We start from the raw sequence: 20062 nt of genomic DNA on the forward strand, positions 1-20062 counted from the left end.
GGAGCCAGGGAGGGAAACAATTGTTACCGCGACAGTCCGGGGACATGGTGTTGGGACTAACTCAAGGAAACATGCTGAAAAGGAAGAGTGTGGGCACTTTAGAGAGAGACTTCTAAACAGAATACCCACACTTTGTGATGGAGAAGAAGTGGCCAAGAACGACTCCTTTTGTCACCCCCACAGTAAGCCAGGAACACATGCACATCCATGCCTAATACAGACATCATTTCAGATTTGAAATGAGAAAGTGTGCATTTATGGGAACAAATCCACATAACCTTCCCTGGTGTGAGCTGTGCCAACAATGACCATTATAGTAAAACTGTGGGCTTCACTGAAAAGGCTTGTAAATTTATGTGGAAAAAATAGCCCACAGTTCCCATATTATTTCACTTAAAACAGTGTTCATACCACAAGAAATTTTTCTTTTATTGGGCTCATCACCTACTGTTCTTCTTTACTGTTTATTAGTAACAAGTGAAACAGGCATGTCTATGTTGTCCCTAATATGGACTTGCCTTAAATGCCTCTTTAACCCCTTTAGAAGTTGGCCACTAAAACACACAAACGCACACGGAATTACATATTCGCACACAGCACCACACACAGAAAACTTGACAGCTAGCACACAAAGCCGCTGTCTGGGTGTCAGATCTCTGTGCACATCTGCACTGTGGGGGAATCAGTCACGGCGCTATTCTTGCAATGGAACTCTCCTCAGGCAGACACAGGGTGCTAAGCTAATCATCTCTTTAAAACTGTATGCAGAATCATATTTACCAGCAGAGAAGTTGGGGGTTCGGCAGGACGTGCTCTAACCTGCTGGAATTTATCACCCGAAAAGTCAGAGCGGCTGGGGATGGGTTGTTGGCAAAGTGTCTGGTGATGCCGGCGGGGAAGGACAAGACCATCTCTCCCGTAATCTTGACGATGCACCTGGAACACCAAGCACATGAGAGGAGAGAGAAGAGACACAGGGTCAGTGTGCGGGATGCTGGCGGTGGAGGAATAGAAGAGGCCGGAGTGACAACGTAAAACACCTACAATTATGCTCCCAACCACCAAGTCATTTCTAGCTCACCTGAGAATTTGAGAACTGTTTCTGTTTTTTTTAAAGAGCTTTAGTTGTAAGGAAATAATATATGTTTCTGCAATGGGTGGCAATTTCAAGAACTAGAAATTTGCATTTATCATTTTGACTATCTGTTTTGGGGAGTAACAAGTACCCCTCTACTAAAGAAAAAATCATCAAGAAAAAACTGGCCTAAAATGTACTGACTGTGTGTGCGTGCATGTGCATGCATTTGGGGTAGTAAGAGAACAACCTGGGGGAGTGGGTTCTCTCCTTCCACCAGGTGGGGCCTAGGGCTGGAGCTCAGTCCAGTCATCCATCTTGGAGGCAAGAGCGTTGACCAGTTAAGCCACCTTGCTGGCCCCAGAGTGGCTGGCTATATTGTTGAACGTGTTTTGGAAGACCAGCACAAAGAATATTGGTGGGCTTCACAAATCGAACCATTTAGTCTTGCGTTTTTGCTTATTTGGAGATAACCACCTGCATTTTATCATCATACCTCACTAGGACTCACTTCAGGTCTTTGAACAATGTCATCAGTGTCTTTTCTGTTCTCCAAGGGAAAGTTCTTACATCTTCATTTATTAGTTCTCTAGTCCATTATTTTGACTAGTTTGTCACAACTAAATTAGTCATAGAAATTAAAACATGGTGAGATGATAGTTTAGAAGAATCACCATTTTTTTCAAGGCTTCATGGAGGTATGAATATGATAAAGTGTAGCTACTTTTAAATTCTACACATTTGTATGATATAAAATCAATACATAACCAAGCCCCATGTTTCCATTGTCCCCAAACATGTCTTCCTGACTTTCTGTAATCCTTTTGGCCTAGTTTTGCAGTCCTCCATCCTAGGTACCTGCTATGTGCTTTCATCACTCTGCATTGTGTTGCACTTTCTATAAGTTAATCTAAAAGGTGTGTGCTTGGGGGCGGAGTCAGACTTTGTTCCCTGGAAGAACTATCTTCAGATTTGTCCCTGTAATTCCATGCATCACTAGTCCATTTATCTCTAGTTTGAGGAATGGATATATCATTTTTAAAAATAATAAACCAATTTAGCCACCAAGGCATATTAGAGTCCTTTCCTGCCTTCATCTGTTACAAAGGTGTGGGCAATGTACACAGATAGGTCTTTGAGCGGGTGTGGCTCTAATTCTTTCTTGCTAGGTATGAGGGATCACTGGGTCATGTGTTGGGGATATCTTTCACTTTTTGTTTGTTTGTTTGTTTGTTTCTTTTTTGAGACAGGGTTTCTCTGTGTAGCTTTGGAGCCTGTTCTGGGACCAGCTCTGTAGACCAGGATGGCCTTGAGCTCACAGAGATACACTTGCCTCTGCAACCCCAGTGCTGGGCTTAAAGGCGTGCACCATCTCCTCCTGCCACCTTTCTCTTTTAATGAAACAGCCCACCTGTCTTTGTTTCTTTCTTTGCCATGACCCCCCCTCTGTTTCCTTATTCTTTCTTTTCCTCCTTTCTCCCCTCTCTTTTTCCTTTCTTCTTTTCTCCCAAGTGTTTCCTAAAATGGAAAATGCAGCTGTGTGAATCTCTCAGCATTTCCACAGCCTCACCAGCACTGAGCAGAATCCATCTTAACTTTAACTATTTGGTGAGCAGTGAGGTCTCATTTTAACTTGACTTTTTTTTAAAGACTGTCTAAGAATCTTAAGATCTTTAAAAAAGGTTTAATTAATCAATACAGTCTGTAAGCATATCAGATACTTCTCATTCCTCTCATTCTACATGGTAAGATTTTCTAAGCCCCATTCTTGCGAGTGAAAAAAAGAACTATGAACAGTCCATCCCTCACTTAGGTTTTCTTCTGTTTATTGCTGGAACTCAGGCCCAGAATTACATCAGTGGATATACTTGGCAGTAGTGTGGTGTGGGTGTTTGGTGTGCCGGGTGGATTAATAGTTCCTGTCAGTGGTTCGGAGTCAGGATTCCCTTTGTTACTGAGTGTGAAAAACTGTATATCTCTCTGTGGGGGAAAATGCACACATAGGACGTGGTTCGTGTCTTTAAAGTGATTTCAGAGAATTTGTAGAATTTATGGATCTGATCCACAGAACTCCTTCTCAGCAGGTAGGATGGTTATGTTTAGAGTGCCCCCCCCAACCCCTGCCCACTAGACAGGACAGGTTTTCAAGAGGGATAGGGGTCCTTATCCCACCCAGGCTTACTTGCTCGGGTCTGCTCCTTTGAAGTAGGCGTTGACGGTTTCTGTGAATGCTGCAGCAACTGGGAGGGTGTCCTGAGCCCCCATAGTCAGAGGACTGGGTCCCCTGGAGGAACCTGTAGGAGATGGAATGCTTCCATTTATTTGTGACTTACGTAAAAGGCACGGGCACATTGAACTAGAGCTCGCTAAAGGACTGGGGGCAGGGTCTTTTACCCAAAAACCCACGATCACACAGTAGCTGTGTGTTCAACACAAGCACAAGTATTTAAAGGAAATATTTGGCCGGTTTATAGACAAACACACTTGACATCGATTCAGCTACTTGGCTATGGGAGAAAAATCCAAGCAAAGAACGAAGCCATAGGGGTTTCTCCACGGCCTGCATAAAGCATAGGGCAGTATTTGCATGACAGTTTGTGCGGCAGGTGGTTAAAGGAGAGACTTTCCTATTTCCCCGCTAGAGCCTTCCAACCCAATCAAGTATTCAGCCTGAAAACCTGCATTCCTTCATTAGGAAGAGATGAGTCACGTGGTGTTCCATAGCTCACAACCCTTTTCTGAGTTATTTCCACGTTAAAAAGCCCAGTTGCTCTCGGATTTAACAAGGTCAAGCTCCTTGCCTAAAACAAATGCTACCAAAGCTACGCTGTTGACTTGGCACTGACAAAAGAAGGCGCTGCTCACTCGATCACCTCCATCAGTATCTCTGTGTTCATTGCACACCTACTGTGTGCCAGCAGAAGCAAGGCATGCCTTCTGCCAGGTGCTTCACCCTACCTTCCCCTCAGCCTGAGGGATAGGCAGGGAGAGTCACATTTTACAGAAGAGGAAGCCAAAGTTTGAAGGGCCGTATCCAAGATGATACATTTATTGAAGAGTGAAAACAAGAATCCAAATCTAGATTTGCTTTCCTGTAAAGCCTGTATTTTTATTATCACGCTGCATGGTTTGTCTGCAAGAAAGACTTAACTACAAAGAGTTGCTGCAACATGAAACTTCAAAAGCATAGAGTTTAGTTTGCTGCTTTGGTTATTAGTTTCTAGGCTTGGTACTGAACATGGTATCTATGTCCCATGCTTGCTGCGTCACCTTTCTACCAAACGAAGACGTTTATTCCTCTTCTCTTCTGGCATACTTTACACGCACTGGGGTAACCCATCCTTTATATGTCTTCCTCCTCAACATAACCTTTCCTGTTCATTCTAGTTCATCACACTACCCCACCCCCAGCTTTTTCTATCTTAATTCAGTTCTTACTATCTTGTACTTGGTAATAGGTCATCATTTTTTAAAAATTTTATTTATATTTTACATACGAGTGCTCTGCATGTACACCTGACATGTATGTCGGAAGAGGGCATCAGATTCTATTATGGATGGTTGTGAGCCACCCATGTGATGGCTGGGATTGAATTCAGGACCTCTGGAAGAGCAGCCAGTGCGTTTAACCACTGAGCCATCTCTCTAACCCGTGTAGATCACCAATTTAACATCTCTTTGTTAGTATCATGTCTCATGCCCTAGTGTAGATGTTGAGGATGCTCAAGATGAGTTAGACATGGTCTCTGTTCCCCTGGAGTTCAGTGTGCAGTTATTGCTGTTCTCATACTCAACAGCATCCCCACCACTACCACCATTACCATTCACACCAGCACTGACCTCTGCCATCATTGTTTACTCACCATTAGTATGTGCCCTACGTAAGTAATAAGCATGATATTCACTTAGCAGACCACCTATGTGTTACATGCATGGCTTTCAGTCTGCAGCGCTGCTAGGAGGTGGTGGAACATCTAGGTTATGGGGGTCACATGGAAGGAATTTAGGTCTTAGGTAGTATGCTCTCTGGTCCCCATGAGGGAGACATGTCTCCTCTATTACATATACATTTCTGACATGATATACTTACTCTGTCACCATAGGCATAGAGCACAGGGCTAAGGACCTGTGACTCCAAATAAACTTTTCTTCCTTTTAAGTTGAATATCTTTTTAAAAATTTTTATTTATTTTTATTTCATGTGTATTGGTGTTTTGCCTGCATGTATGCATGTCTGTGTGAGGGTGTCTGATGCCCTGCAGCTGGAGTTCCAGACATTTGTGAGCTGCCCTGTGGGAGTTGGGAATGGAACCTGGGTCCTCTGGAAGAAGCCGCTTGTGCTCTTAACCACTGAGCCATCTCTCCAGCCCCTACAGTGAATACCTTAAACATTTGGTCACAATAACAGTAACCAGTCGACACAGGACTCACAGCCAAAGAATATTAAAAATATCAAGTATCAAAAAATGGTCTACAAATTGCTCAGTCTTGCCTAGCGTATAACGAAGAATTTTACAGTCGATACTGAAGAACGTGTGAATTCAAAATTTAGGTTCCGAGGTCTCTATTATTTTGTTTCCTTGGGTAATTAGGGGTCATATTGGGCAAGAAAACAACTGAGGTTAATTGGAGTGTATATATGCTAAACCATGGGGTTGCTGACTTTTAAAGAAAGGAATTAGGAATGAGTCACTTTTGTGCAGCTCCATTCTTTCTCAAACAGAGCCAAGGTTATACCAACCTTTCCTTAGGAACCTGTGCCATCACCCACTGTTAGCCCAAGAAAGGCGATGTTTACACACATCTGTGAAAAATGAAATAATGAACAGAGAAACAATTTGATAATAGTGTTGCTCAATTCCTCTGTTTCCTCATTAGCTCAGACATTTATAGAGTGATCCTGGAAAACAATGGCTTCCCCAGCTGATGGCAACAAGTGGGTGAGTGGAGTGGGGCTAGGCTGTTACCATGGCAGCAAGGTCATGGTTCCCACGTGACCGGAACTTGGGAGTTTGGTGAGGTAGTAACACAGAAAGTTTATAGCCAAATAGAGTAAGTCAACAAATACTTTAAAAGAATGGTATGAGAGAAAAAACCAAAACCAAACAAAACTGAATGGATGGTTAGGAATTACGTGAGAAAGTATTTTATACAACTATTTTGGGAAATTTTATATGTGGAATCAAATACACTCTTTTGAGAATATATATGAAAATCTTGAGAAATGCACATATATACAATGTTTATATAATCTAAAGTAGAAGTATTGATTTCTTGAGGTTTTGGGGGTTCTTGGAACTGAGATTAGAACAGTTCCCTAGAAAATGAGAGACACATGAGTTATCTGATATAGGGAAGGTTCCACATTTAGAACATGCTATGATGTGGGAGTGATTTCTTATTAATAAAGAAACTGCCTAGGCCCATTTGATAGGCCAACCCTTAGGTGGGTGGAGTAAACAGAACAGAATGCTGGGAGAAAGAAGCTGAATCAGAGAGTCGCCATGATTCTCCCACTCCAGACAGACGCAGGTTAAGATCCTCCCTGGTAAGCCACCTCGTGGGCTACACAGAATATTAGAAATGGGTTAGGTCAATATGTAAGAGCTAGCTAATTAGAGGCTGGAACTAATGGGCCAGGCAATGTTTAAAAGAATACAGTTTCCGTGTAATTATTTTGGGCATAAGCTAGCCGTGCGGGCGGCCGGGTGCCAGGAACGTAGCCCCGCCGCTCCTATCTCTACAATGCTAGCTATAGTGTTGTGCATAATTTAATGAGGAAGATGATAAGGTGTAGGAGGAAACTTGTCTGAAATGTGTGTGTGTGTGTACTTGTCTGCGCATTTGGAGACCACAGGTTGACACTGGCATGTCAGCTTCTTTAGTCCAATTTTCTGCTTCATTTTCTGAGACAGAGTTTCTTCACTGAACCTGGAGCTCACTGTTTCGACTAAATTATCCGGGTACTGAGCCCTGGGATCCCCCTGCCTTCACCATCTGCATCAGAATTACAGAGGCATAGGGAGCCATGCCTGACTTTTACCTGGGCACTGAGGACCAAACTCAGGTTTGTAAGCATATGTAGCCAAGCACTTTACCAACTGAGCTCTCTCTCCAGCCCAAGGACATGCCTTAAAAAGAAAATAAAATTGGCGAGGAATGCAGGCACTAGCAGATAAAGAGACTATCATGGGCACTTTATTTTTCAGAACTGCAAAACATTTTGATAGACATGATATTTTGTGAATAAAGTGGTGTGGTTTATGTAGCTAGTGGTCTTTTAAAGTGAACTGGCTCCTGCGTGAGTCAGACAGTGCATGCGCCTGAATCAATGGTAATGTTTACCGAGAAAGAACTCTCTAGTCAGTGGTCCAGGGCTCTGTCCACAGATGAGACATTTATTATCAGAGTTATAAGAGGTGGTGGTGCTGATGAAGGTGGCATCAGTGCAGGGGATAGAACATTGCACTGGGTAGTGGCTGCGAGAATGGGGGTTGGCACTGGGTCAATGGGGGTTGGCAATCAGCCTGGGATTGCTTCTTTCTCTGATGCTTGCCTAAACTATCTTTGGCAGTAATGATACAATCATAAGCATTCTGTAGGCCTATTCTGAGGGTTAAAAAGAAGTATAACATTTAGAGTAGTGCTTGGTCCGTAACAGCATCAAATTAGCTATTTTGATGATGATTAGTGGAATTAAGACAAGATGGAGGTAATCTGAATAAGACAGGCTTTTCGATGTGCTCAAGAATTTTTTTATAAGTTTGGAATACTGACCTGGAACAACTGAGGAAAAAACAGCAAAAGTAATTAAGAAATTCCTACATATTAACATTGAAAATTGCCGATCAATCTGGTGCATATCTATAATAGTAGCAACCAGGAGGCTAACCAAGAGGACGGCAAGTTGTGTCCAGCCTGGCTACACTCTGACCTGTCTCAAAATTCAAAACAAAACAAAACCTTGAAATAACTGTGATTTTGGGAAAAAACCTAGCTAAGTAGATGAATATATATGTATAAAATAAAATCAACTGGGGGACTTAGTTACTTGATTTGATTTTCTGAGCTTGGGTTCTTAAGATCTCAGGTAGTTTGGGCTATATTAATGCATATCATTAGAAATGATGGTTTTACTGCTGTTTGTCTAGAGTGTGCTTTGTGCTATAGCTCGTGAGGGAGCATCAGACACTTCAGTATTAATCTCTAATTTAGCGTTCTCTCTCTCTCTCTCTCTCTCTCTCTCTCTCTCTCTCTCTCTCTCTCTCTCTCTCTCTCTCTGTCACCTGACTCCTACTGTCCCCAATATTTCTGCCCTTGCTGTGTCGTGTACTGACCACTAGAGGCAGTAATTATCCCTGTGGATTTAATCAATAAGGTCATGAGATCAATATTTACAGAGAACCCGTTTACCTTTACAGATCTACAATTTACAATTCTAATTCCCTCATAGGGTTGTACTTTGCAACGAATAGAGCATTTTGCATTTTACTTTATATTTTACATATTTTTTGTCATTACAGTCTGGTCATTTCTTCAACCTATTTACTACATTACAAAGCTTTGTCAAGCATTAGGCCATTTCTAGTTCATAATCTAAATTTATCTGTATATTATTTGATCTTTTCCCTTTTCACAATTTCCTGAAGATAAGAAAAACATGTTCTTATAGAGTAGTACAACCAAACTAAATGAAGATCATTTTTAATTGTGAAGAGGGCCAGGGTATATCACTTGGAGGTTTGCTCAATGTGGTTGATCATAAGTGAATGTTTCTGTGTCTCCAATAACACCTCAGGGTTTTTGTTTAGGAAGACTACTGACTAAAACTAGGGTAATTTCAGTGACAGGGAGAGCATCCAAACACAGCCTGAGAGAATGAAGAAGAGATTTGAAACCTGAAAAATATCTGAAATGCTCAAGGGTTCAGATATATATATATTTTAGACAGGGTTTCTCTGTAGCTTATGGAGCCTGTCCTGGAACTTGTAGATCAGGCTGACTTCGAACTCACCGAGATCTGCCTGCCTCTGCCTCCCAAATCCTGGGATTAAAGGCGTGCGCCACCACCGCCAGGCGGGATCAGATTTTTTTTAAGATAAAAAAAATCTACAAGAGAATAGTGTTGTTGGTACAGGAGAATTGTAGGTATTCTGTCAATCATGTTTTAAATAAATGCTGATTGGCCAGGCAGGAAGTATAGGCGGGTCAACCAGACAGGAAGTAGAGGCAGGGTGACGAGAACAGGAGTATTCTGGGAAGAAGGAAGAAGAAGGAAGCTCCCTCCCCAGTCCTGCCCAGACCACCTAAGAAGCAGGATATGACCTGCCCTACTGGAAAAGGTACTGAACCATGTGGCTAACATAGATAAGAATAATGGGTTAATATAAGTTACAAGAGTTAATAAGAAGCCTGAGTTAAGGGGCCAATCAGTTATAACTAATGGAGAATCTCTGTGTGATTCTTTTGGGGCTAAATGGCTGTAGGAACTGGGCAGGACAAAAACTCCAACAAGCAGACCACCATGTTACACGTTGTGACTATAGAGAACTCAGCTAACTGTACTTCCTTTGGAAGCGGGGCAGACAATGCACTCTTGGCTTTCTGTTCTATAGTATTAGGTAGTTTGTAGATATTTAAGGTTGTTACCATGAGAATAACGTTCTTTTTTATTTTATATATATATATAATTTTATGTGCATTGGTGTTTTGCCTGTGTGTATGTCTGTGTGAGAATGTCAGGTCTTGGAGTTACAAACAGTTGTTGGTTGCCATGTGGGTGATAAGAATTGAACCAGGGTCCTCTGGAAGAGACATCTCTCCAGCCCCTGAGAATAACTTTTTAACAGAGTACAGATGCCTTGTAAGTAGTGTCATACAAAGACTCTGCTGTGCACAAGGTAGAGGTAGGGATCCAAATATGTAAATATAAGACACAACCAAATGAAAACCTAAGCACTCATGCGCACAATAAGAGTGTACAGCCATGGAACATTGAAAAGCTTAGCTGACCGCAAGATGAACTGCCTAGTGATCAGGAGATTAACAGGAGGCCTGGGCTCCACAGTCAAAGCACCTAGGTGTGAAGTCTCAGTTTCCACTAGAGACAAGGTATTCAATTTCTCTGGGACTCAGTTTCCTCACCTTCAAGACAGCATCAACAACAATAGTATACTAACAAGTTATCCTGATTTTCGAAGCTTTCAATATGGTGTAGACTTTGAAGAGCACCGTGCTTTTGCTGCCTTGATTGCTATCATTGTGAACATTGGTTAAGACTATTGAACAGGTTCAGTCTTTGAATTAGAATAGACCTTTAGATAGAAGATGAGGGAGGTTTGGAGGTTTTGGTACAAGGGGAATTTGCAGATTCCTTTCATCCTTCAGCTCAGCTGGTTTTATTTTGACTATTTCTATGCATACATGTTTACCTTGGCATAGCTTAGTAGGTGCCCAGTGTATTGGTGCAAGTTGCTTGGTGTAGTATTTGTATGACATAGGGGCTATAAAAGTTGTTTGAGTGCATGCTTGCTTTATTAAAAGTAACAGATAATTTGAATAATCAAGACCTTTCATTCAAATGTGAGTGTCTGAAATTATTATTGTGCTAGGAACTGAGAGATGCCCAGGAATGCATGAGGCATGGACCTTCCTTTGAGGAACTTACAGTAGAGGGGATGCAATAGTAGCTAAAATTCCAATGAAGCAATGCATGAAAGGAGAGAAGCATTTAATACTACAATCATTATATTGCGATTAGCACACAAGGTAGTGCAATATTTGTTATTGGAACTCTTATATCTGCCGTTCAATAACTTCGAATTCCAAATGCCAACATAAATTTATGCTTTTTATATGCTTTGAATGGGTAAACAGGCTCAGCATAGTGGCTGACTCTTTGAGATGCGATAAATTTAGCCCAGGGGGGCCTCAAGGTGGCTGATGTGGAGGATGGATTTGGATGAATCATCCTTCAAGATTCCACCTCTGGGGTGTCTGGGATTATAGGTCTGTGTGCCTTAGCCCCCACTCTATTGTACGCAGTACAGGGGATCAAAACCAAAGCCTCTAGATGTGAGGATGGCCCTTGACTTTTGCACTAAATTGCTGGCTGATGATCTAGTCTTATCCTGACAACACATGTCAGGGGAAGTACCATGATGTCATAGATGATAAAACAGAGTCTGCGTCCTTCAATGGCATTATGGGAAAGGACAATGGTCATTCCACCAGGCCTGCTTCAGGTTGGAGGCAAATGACTCTTAGACCTAGCTAAGAGGCAGCGGGGAATGACCCAGCATGTGGAAGACACGGAAAGACTCAGTGCCTAACAGGAGAAAACAAGTCCCTAAGATTTAGAGCTACTGACTGCGCAATGTTGCAGAAAGGCAGCAATCTAAACAGACGCTAATAAAGGACAGGTGTGTGTACACTACATACCACAACACCATTGAAGTGATTGTGTATATGGCTAGAGAGACAGCAAGGGGATGACATCAGAACTTGTCCAGTTAGATTGTTTCATTCATGGTTTCTCCAGAGCAGAAGCAAAACACTGAAAGAATGATGGGGGGGGGGTAGGGGTGAACTTGAACTTGAAGACTAATAACAGGCAATGGTCAGGATCGCTCTGGGCGGAGTTCCTAGAGTGAGGGTAAGTAGTAGATACAGATTCTGAAGACGCTATGAAATAAGCCCAGCTTGAGAAGGGGATATACTTCACAAACCATACTGCCGTGCCCCCTTTAAATAAAACGCCAATTCAAACTCTGTCATAAAATGTGATAGATTTTTTTTTAAAAATCAAGTATCAAAGGAAAGTAAAAAATCAAGAATTTTTAATTGTTATTTAATGACTTTTTTGGCCTGCATTTGGAAGTGGTTTACGACCACCACAGTGGACAGGGAGAGACACCAAACCTGTCATGGGGGCCACCGCATCTGTGTTTTGATGGGAGTTATATTTTCTCCTAAAATATGGTGGTAGGCTTGGCTTAGTCACTTTGTGTTTACTTTTAAAGTTGTTGCTTCCTTACTTTTTTTTAAATGTAAATATGATTCTGGGTATAGTCTCTGTAATGAACTGCTGTCATTTGTGGAAGAAGGGTTAGGTTTCTATGTATGCCTACGTGGATGTAGTCACTAAATGCAACCAGTTTAAAGGCTACTGGGAGGTTTACAGAGCTACAGTTTATTAAACTTGCTTTAAAATCTCTGTAATATTTTCCTTAGTATCAAAAAACATACCTGTTTAAACATTTTAACAGTATGCATCTTGTAATCGATAAAAAACAAACAAGGGGAACCTTCCCACAGAGCACTTGTCCCCACTTTTATTGCCTGTAAATGGGCATGTGACCGCAGAGGGAAGATGTGGGCTTCTCTCATAGTCTTTTCAGTTGAGTTTCTAAAATTAATTTCCCTTAATGTGCCTGACTGAATTTTACTACATTGGGATTTTATTTCCCCTGAATATGCTTGGAAAAGAAAAATAAATGTTGTGCTTTGCTGCAGTAAGAATGTGAAAAATTAATTGCCGTGGAAGACCAGCTCATGTATGTGGCTGTGCACTTCTTTGGAATTTCAATCCTATAACTTTGAAAGGTGGGACAGATAGGCTGACTGATACACATTATGGAATAATGCCCAGGTATGAAAATGCTAACGTTCAAAAACTTCTGACTGGTTTTCAGGGAAGCTGTTTGTTTTGCAGAAACTTAGAAATAAACTCGGAAAAATATAGATAAAATCCTGGAGTTTTTATGTATTGTAAAATTAAACTATCTATCCAAAGCAGCATACAAAGTCAAGATTATAAATATGTTTAACAAAACCAAATCACTGTTTCTTTAAAAGTTTCCAAAAAAATTTTTAAAACGTTACCTGTATCAATCTCTGAAAAGTGTGCTTTTGGGGTGAAATTTTTAGTTCGTGCTTTTCGATATCTTTCAGTTTTTACAAGTAAAGTGTTTAAGTCAATATAATGATCACAAGAAAGCAAACTTCGAGCTATTTTCAAGTGCTTTGTAATGGCCCAGAGGATATGTTCCAAGAGGAGGGAGGGCACAGAGTCATGCAGGGTTGGATCATAGACCCAAGCCATGGATGCCCAGGCACTCGCACGGACGGCATCAGAACTAAAGCGCAGCAACATGATAATGGTGACCATGGCCATTAGATCACAGACGACTTCACTTTTCTTAGGCATTTGCTTTTCCAAGTTTTCTATAGTGCCCATGAGCGATGCCTAAACACAGTGGGAACTATTTGGGAATTTTACACTGACACCTCTTTATTTCTAATTTGTATCTCTTGCATGGTTCCTGACAGTTCAGAAATGGATACGGGTCATTTTGAGCCCTATTGAAGGTTATTTTCCCAATGGGACTGACTCGGAGGAAGGGAGAAAGAGGAAGAGAGCTGCCTGGACCTGGTGGAATCCCTGAAAGGCCACTGTTTGAACGGCCAGTTTCATTGGCAATAAGCCGTGTTCAAGAAAAGCAAAGTCTATGGGTAGGAGGAACCATTACTAATAGTCACTCTTCCTGGCCTCTCAACAGCACAACTTCACGGAAACATCCTTCAGAGATGACCCCTGCCCTGCTCCCTGCCAGGCTTCCCCAGAGTAACCTTTGTGCATTACCAGAGGCCTGTTTCAAGCTTCTCCCTTAGCGCTTAGGTAAACAAAGGCTTGGGATCTTCATGCTGAACATCAGACGAAGAGACATTAACTGTGAAGACACACAGTACCTGTGTAACTACTGCCTGCCAACAAGAGAAGTAGCCCCGTTCCTTCTGTGTTTCCTGTGTCCTGGTGACTCTCCTAAGCGGACAGCAGAACTGGAAAGCAATTCTACCCCATGTCCCATCCACTGAGAGCCTATGCAGAGGACTGCCACCTGCATGATGGCAAAATCGCCGATGAAATCCTCACAGCGATGACTTAAAATGCCTTATGTTGAGGATGCCAGAGAAATCTTAGACTTAATGAGTTAGTGCATAACTGTTAGTACATGCCTGCTGGTTATGATGCTCTTCCCCATATTTTAAAACGTTTATGTTAATAATTATTATAAAGAATAATTATGTTTGTGTTTCACTTTACTTATTGAATGGACCATTCATAACCATCAGTCTGCAGTTAGCTTGGAGGTAATGCTAGTTAAATGTATCTAAAGCCCAGATACATGGAAGGATTTGAAAGGGAAGATTCTCAAAGCCTCTACATCTCTTCATATCCCTAGTGTCCCTTCTTATTATTAATGTCACTTCTAGGGCAGCTAGAGGGTCATAAAGAAGGTTTTTCTCCCCTTTTCTTTTGTAGTGCTGTGCCTCAAACAGGCAAGGTATGCAGTCAACCGCCGAGGCACACCCCAGCCCTTAAACTGTGGTCAGCCCTTCCTAAAAGACTCATAGCAACAATAAAAGCTATTACTGGCCTGCCATTATCTGAAGCAGGCTCAGGTTCATTAAGAGGGAAGTGGTTTCCTACAATTTCCTACAGTTCTTTCATTTTCTTCTGGGGAGGTTGGTAATTACTTGTCAAATCTGCTAAAAGCCATGATTTACAAACTAACAAGATGCAAGCTGTTTTCTTGCATGTCTTTCAGGAGTTTTAACCTGAGAGTGCACCATCAGCTAGAGTATTGGTCTCAAGGGAGCTTTAAGGACTGGTTCTGGTGGAGGCATCTGCAGAGGAAGGTGACATTATGTACAAGGGGTAATTCCCATGCATTGTTGTACATGGGAAGGGAAGCCAGGTAGCAACTCAAGGCAGATCATGTTGTGGAATGATTTATGTAGAAGGCTGAAATGCTAGAAACTTCTTGAGAGCAAGCAAGGTTGACACAGAGACAGCCATGTCACAAGGCAGGGACATGCGAGGTTGGGCAATGGTAATAAAAACCAGTATTTTCTGAATGCTTCGCATTAGCAGCGAACCCATGGCTGGGCTTTGATCCTGAGAAAGGTGCTGTTATTATTCAGTTTCCAGGGAAGGAATGCAAGACTTAGGCTATAACACATTGTGCTGAGGCGGGAGCTCCAACCCTGAAGGGCTCTTACAGAGCTTAAACAGTGCATGCACGGGCACACACACACACACACACACACACACACACACACCCCTCTTTCAGATATGAAATCCACCTATTTCACTTCTCCCTTATATTTGTAATTGCACATATGCATATGTAAATATGTATTACAGAATACACTGATATAAATGAATGGAGTTTTCCTTTCTAATATCTAGGATAAAGGCAACTTAGTTACAGCAACATCGACCTATGGTATATAACTACATATCAGATGCTAACACAGCAACGATTAATAGTATTCAAAGACGACTATCTAGATTTAAATCACTCCTGTTTCCTTCACTGCCGTCTTAGGTTAGTGAAGGAAACAGGCTAGGACACTGACGGGCACCTCCAAAGCACACGATCGCCTTCATAATCATATTCTTCACACGTTAGTGCCACCGTCCATTTGATGCCTGACTTCTGTGCACTGCGGAGGCAGGGACACGCTTTTGCTACCGACTACTGTAGCCCAATAGCTGTCTCAGTACCTGTGCACCCAGCAGACACTCAGTAGATAACCACTGGCTGATTGAGCACAGGTATCATCATCATGTTGGTAACACGTGAGGTACAAAAGCCAAGTTCTACAAACTCGATCACTGCTTTCCCTACCTGACGCCTCCCTATTACAGTTATTAAACATGACAAATCTCCGCACAAGCATAGCCATTATAATTAATTTTGAGAACCTACATAAAACATGTAAGAGAATCCCTGGCTCTGTCCAGGGACAAAATTGTGAACAAGCTAGAGGCATTTACATGCTGAATCTATCTTAGAGAGTATGTTAGCCAAATTTTATATTATTGACAACCTTTTTGCACAGCCAATTCCTTAAACATGACTTTTATATTCCTAAGATTATTATGGGATAGGTGGTGGACTTAATTTTTTTCTCAATAGTTCCCGCTACATGGAAAAGAAAAAATGAAGTACCATGTAAAAATAACTTCCTTACAATAAAGAAAAAAGTACACAATTTGATACTCAATCATTTTTAAGGCTTCTGTGAATCATTTCATTTTTATTTGCTATGGGCAAACAAATATAAAACATCCCTTCAGTCCCATGCACGACTTGGAGTTTTCATGTGTGAAAGTCAGAAGAAAGGAAAAGCAGAAACAAAGTAAGATGATTTAACAGAAAGGATACACATTCGAGAGAGTGTGAAGGAATCACCATCTGAACTTGTATTTGCCATGACAGCCATTGCGAAGCTGGTGTTTGTCTTCTGCAGTTTTCCTTTCTAGTGGTCAGGCTGTTGCACTTGGAATGTCACTAAGTCCATCCAACAGACATTGCCACGGGTATGAATGTCACTGCGTCCATCCGACAGACATTGACATGGGTATGAAAAATAGCAGAGAAGAGGGCAAGGCATCTAGGCCCTTAAATAGTTTCTACAAAAACATAGCTGTTGAGTGACCCATTCAAAATTAATCACTGGTTAAAAAAAAAAAATAACGCAACGGAGCAACTTCCATTTTGACTGCTAAGTGCAGGCATACCCCAAAGCTAAAACTTCCTGTACATGGATGCTGAGCCTTTCATTCTCAACAGACGGCCTTAGACTTTTTGGGGGCAGGGAGTATCTCTGTGTAGCTTTGGAGCCTGTCCTGGAACTCGCTCTGTAGACCAGGCTAGCCTCGAACAAACAGAGATCCACTTGCCTCTGCCTCCCGAGTCCTGGGGTTTATAGTGTGCGCCACCACTGCCTGGCTTGCCTCCAGTTTACAGTCCATTTCCTCTCGGACTTATTCTTTATGTATGGTGCACAGGAACCTCGATCCTTCTTCCTGATCACATCACTGTTGGCGATTTCTTCCTCCAGATTAACAACAGACTTCTCCCTGATCCCCCCAGCCAAGTACTAAACAAGTTGGACCCTGCTTAGCTTCTGAGAACAAATGAGCCTGTGCAGAGTCAAGGGTGTGACTGTCAAAGGCTCCTTATGTTTGAAGGTGGAGTCAACTTTCCCTCCTTGCCCTGTCCGATTAGGAATAGAATATTGCTGCTTAAATGGTGTTTTGTGAGATCTTCGAAGTAGAATCAAGTCAGTTCATTCCTGTTTCCTGGACTAGACAGTCTGCTAACTTCTCCCTGATTATAAGTGTAAATATCAAAAGATGCCCAGACCACCTCTCCCCTCAATAAGTCCTTAAAATTCACCTTGTGCAGGGCTTGCATTTCAAATTCCTCCCCCCAGGCATGCAAAGCGCTTCAGAATATGGTCTTGATTTACTTGGCCCGTCTCCTCAGACATTCGTCACTCGCCCAGGGTTTATCAGCGCGGAATACAAGCAAGGTGATCCTCATCCCACTCCTGCTCAAGTGACTCTTACAAACTAGAACACTCGGCTTTCCAAATCCTGGTTCTTCAATGTCAGCTGGGGCGAGCCCCCTTTCCCAAGATGTTCCAGATTCTTTCCAGTCAATCCCTGTGCTTTCCTAGAGTTTTGCAGTTACCCACGCATTTGCCACAGTGTGCCTTAGGCGAAGTGCTGCATTCCTGTCTGCGTTTCTAGAAAGCAGACAACATTTTGTTTGATCGTCATAATTCCACCAGAGGGACTTACATCCAAGATGAGCCATGGAGGCTAGAAACACGTTAGTGAACCTTTAGCTTTTTTGATCTGTTAATCATGGGCTGTTTCTTCTTGCCCTAGGGAAGTGTTTAACTCAAGCTTCAGGTTTCAAGGCTGTCTCCATGAAGGAACCCTGCGTTTAGGGCTTATGGCTTTGTGTTCATCCTACCCTACAATTGACTTCTGCACCCAGGCAAGAGGGATGAGTGCCGCCCACTCAGGTTCGTCTCCTCTCTGAGGAATGAAAGTTTCAATCTGCCATAAAGCTGAGGTCTCCTTTGCCTTCGGCATATTTCCAGTTGCAGACTTGCGCTCCGTTTCTTTGGAGCACGACACAGTCCAGGGATCTGCACTTGGGACCATCATGGTCCTCAAAGGAGGAAAGCACACCACGGGACTGAATCTGATGGAGACACGAGAAGATCCTGGCTTAGCTACCACCAAAGAACGAACAGATCAATTAGAGAGAAGAAAAACACCAGATTTGGCCACTTCTCTTAATTCTTCTCTCCCAGTTTGAACCGTTTGAATCATTGAAATCTTTTTCAGGTGATACAGTACTTTAATATGCCCCCAAAAAGTTGATTTTGTTTGTTTTTTCTTAAACCAAACTGTTTATCCTTTGCGTTTTGAAGACTAAGTGACAGTAGGTGCTCAAGATGGGGAGGTTTTGCAGGGCTGCTGGAAGCATCACTCTGCTGACTTCACAATAATTCCCCTGTGAAAGGATTTAATTGCTGACATTGTGTTATCTTGAGGAAGGCATCCACATTCCTGCACCTCTAATCACTGTTTGAGATGTGACTAATAAAAGCACCCCTACAGGTGGCATGAACAACCTGAGCTGTGGTACTGGGGGGTTAGCTCAGAAGTGAACTGTGATATGGGTTACCTATGAAGTCCTGCAGCCCCATTACCGGAAAAGGCAGAAGTACCTAGATATGATGATGATGATGATGACGGTAATAATAATAATATGATAAATAACTCACTATTTCACCATCCAGGTATGGCCTGACTGGTGTAGAAGCTACCACTCATTAAGCTTTTCCACAAGCATTTAGTCAGAGAGATTCTAACATGAGTTCTGGACCTTCATGTCTGCCGAGGAGCCCTCATGCATATTTGGCCTGGACATCTTACTCGAACAAGATGAATGGAACACACCCTGCTGACCAGCCATTCTGTCTGCAGGATGTCTGTGTTACAGTAAACATGAGTGAGGTAGGGCGATGCCTTCAAAGACCGGGAAACCAAGCCAACATCCAAACATCCACATGCTCATGCCGAGGGAATTTCCAGACCCAGGCAACTCGTTGATTATGAAGAGAAAACAGGAACTAAATCCTCGGCAGATCTCCCTGGTAGCACGTTTTGCAGATTCCAATTGCACTTCCATCTTTTAGACAGATTTAGTGTGTTGAAACAAAGAAACAAATGCTTCTCGGGCTTCCGTTACTATTTGAAAAGGTTGTACAATTCGTATGCACGCCACAGTCATCACAGTCTCAGAAGGGCGAAGATTGAGCTTTCATTTTGAATGAAGACGGACTTGAATTGCTACTTCTTATGCTCCTGCGTTGTTTCACCGGCCCGATAGCTCGATGCTGTGAGGTTTTCAGAGCAAGCACTCATTAATCTTAATGTGTTATTGATGGAAAAGGGCCTGAGTTAAGTGGCACAATCAGAGGGCCCCTCCCACCTGAAGAACACTGGGAATTAAGCAAGGCGATTATTTCCCAGAACACTGTCCACACCTTTCAATTTTCCTTTCTTTAATGACTTCCAAGTGAGTTAATCGGCCTTCCCAAACTCTTAGAGGATTTTCTTACAAATCAGGACAAATAAAAGGGAGTGAGTGAGGTTGGGGTGTAGCTCAGCGACAGATCACTTGCCTAGTGGGTGAGAAGCTATAAGTTCAATCCCTAGAACCATGGAGAGAGACAGAGACAGACAGACAGACAGGAGAGAGAAGCAGGGAGGGGGAGAGCTGAGTGTTATCTACATGCAATTAGGGACATTAGAAAGCGTGCTTGCATTGGTGAGACATTGAGCGTACCTTTTCACAGAGTCAACATAAATCCAGAGAGAAAAGAAAGTCTTTTATTCCAGAGATGACCAAAGTCCTTCCAGAAATAAATTTTTACTCTCTGGGGTCTAATCAGGGTATAGAAAAGAACCCGATTGGATGACTGGGCTGGTGGGTGGAGTCAGAGTGGGAAGGGTGGGAGAGGAGGTTCCAGTGAGGCACAGAGAAGCTGTGTCTGGGAATGACAGAGTTGGAGGGATGAGGGAGAGAGAAAACCCTGCCCTGAAGA

At 42.4% G+C, this 20062-nt stretch overlaps 1 protein-coding gene across 10 annotated transcripts in view; it reads right to left on the minus strand.

Moving 5' to 3' along the window:
• Window positions 1–20062, minus strand: part of Sgip1 (SH3GL interacting endocytic adaptor 1) — a 195205-nt gene that overhangs the window by 15766 nt on the left and 159377 nt on the right. For all 10 annotated transcript variants that reach the window (XM_050136056.1, XM_050136055.1, XM_050136048.1 and 7 more), the window contains 2 exons: window positions 3258–3369; window positions 781–936 (listed from right to left, as the gene is read on the minus strand). In XM_050136056.1, the coding sequence (XP_049992013.1) occupies window positions 781–936; window positions 3258–3369 (268 nt within the window). The remainder of the gene's footprint in view (window positions 1–780; window positions 937–3257; window positions 3370–20062) is intronic.

Source organism: Alexandromys fortis, unplaced genomic scaffold (genome assembly GCF_014885135.2).
Source record: "Alexandromys fortis isolate MF-2015 unplaced genomic scaffold, M_Fortis_MF-2015_v1.1 scaffold_13, whole genome shotgun sequence".
NCBI lineage: Eukaryota > Metazoa > Chordata > Mammalia > Rodentia > Cricetidae > Alexandromys > Alexandromys fortis.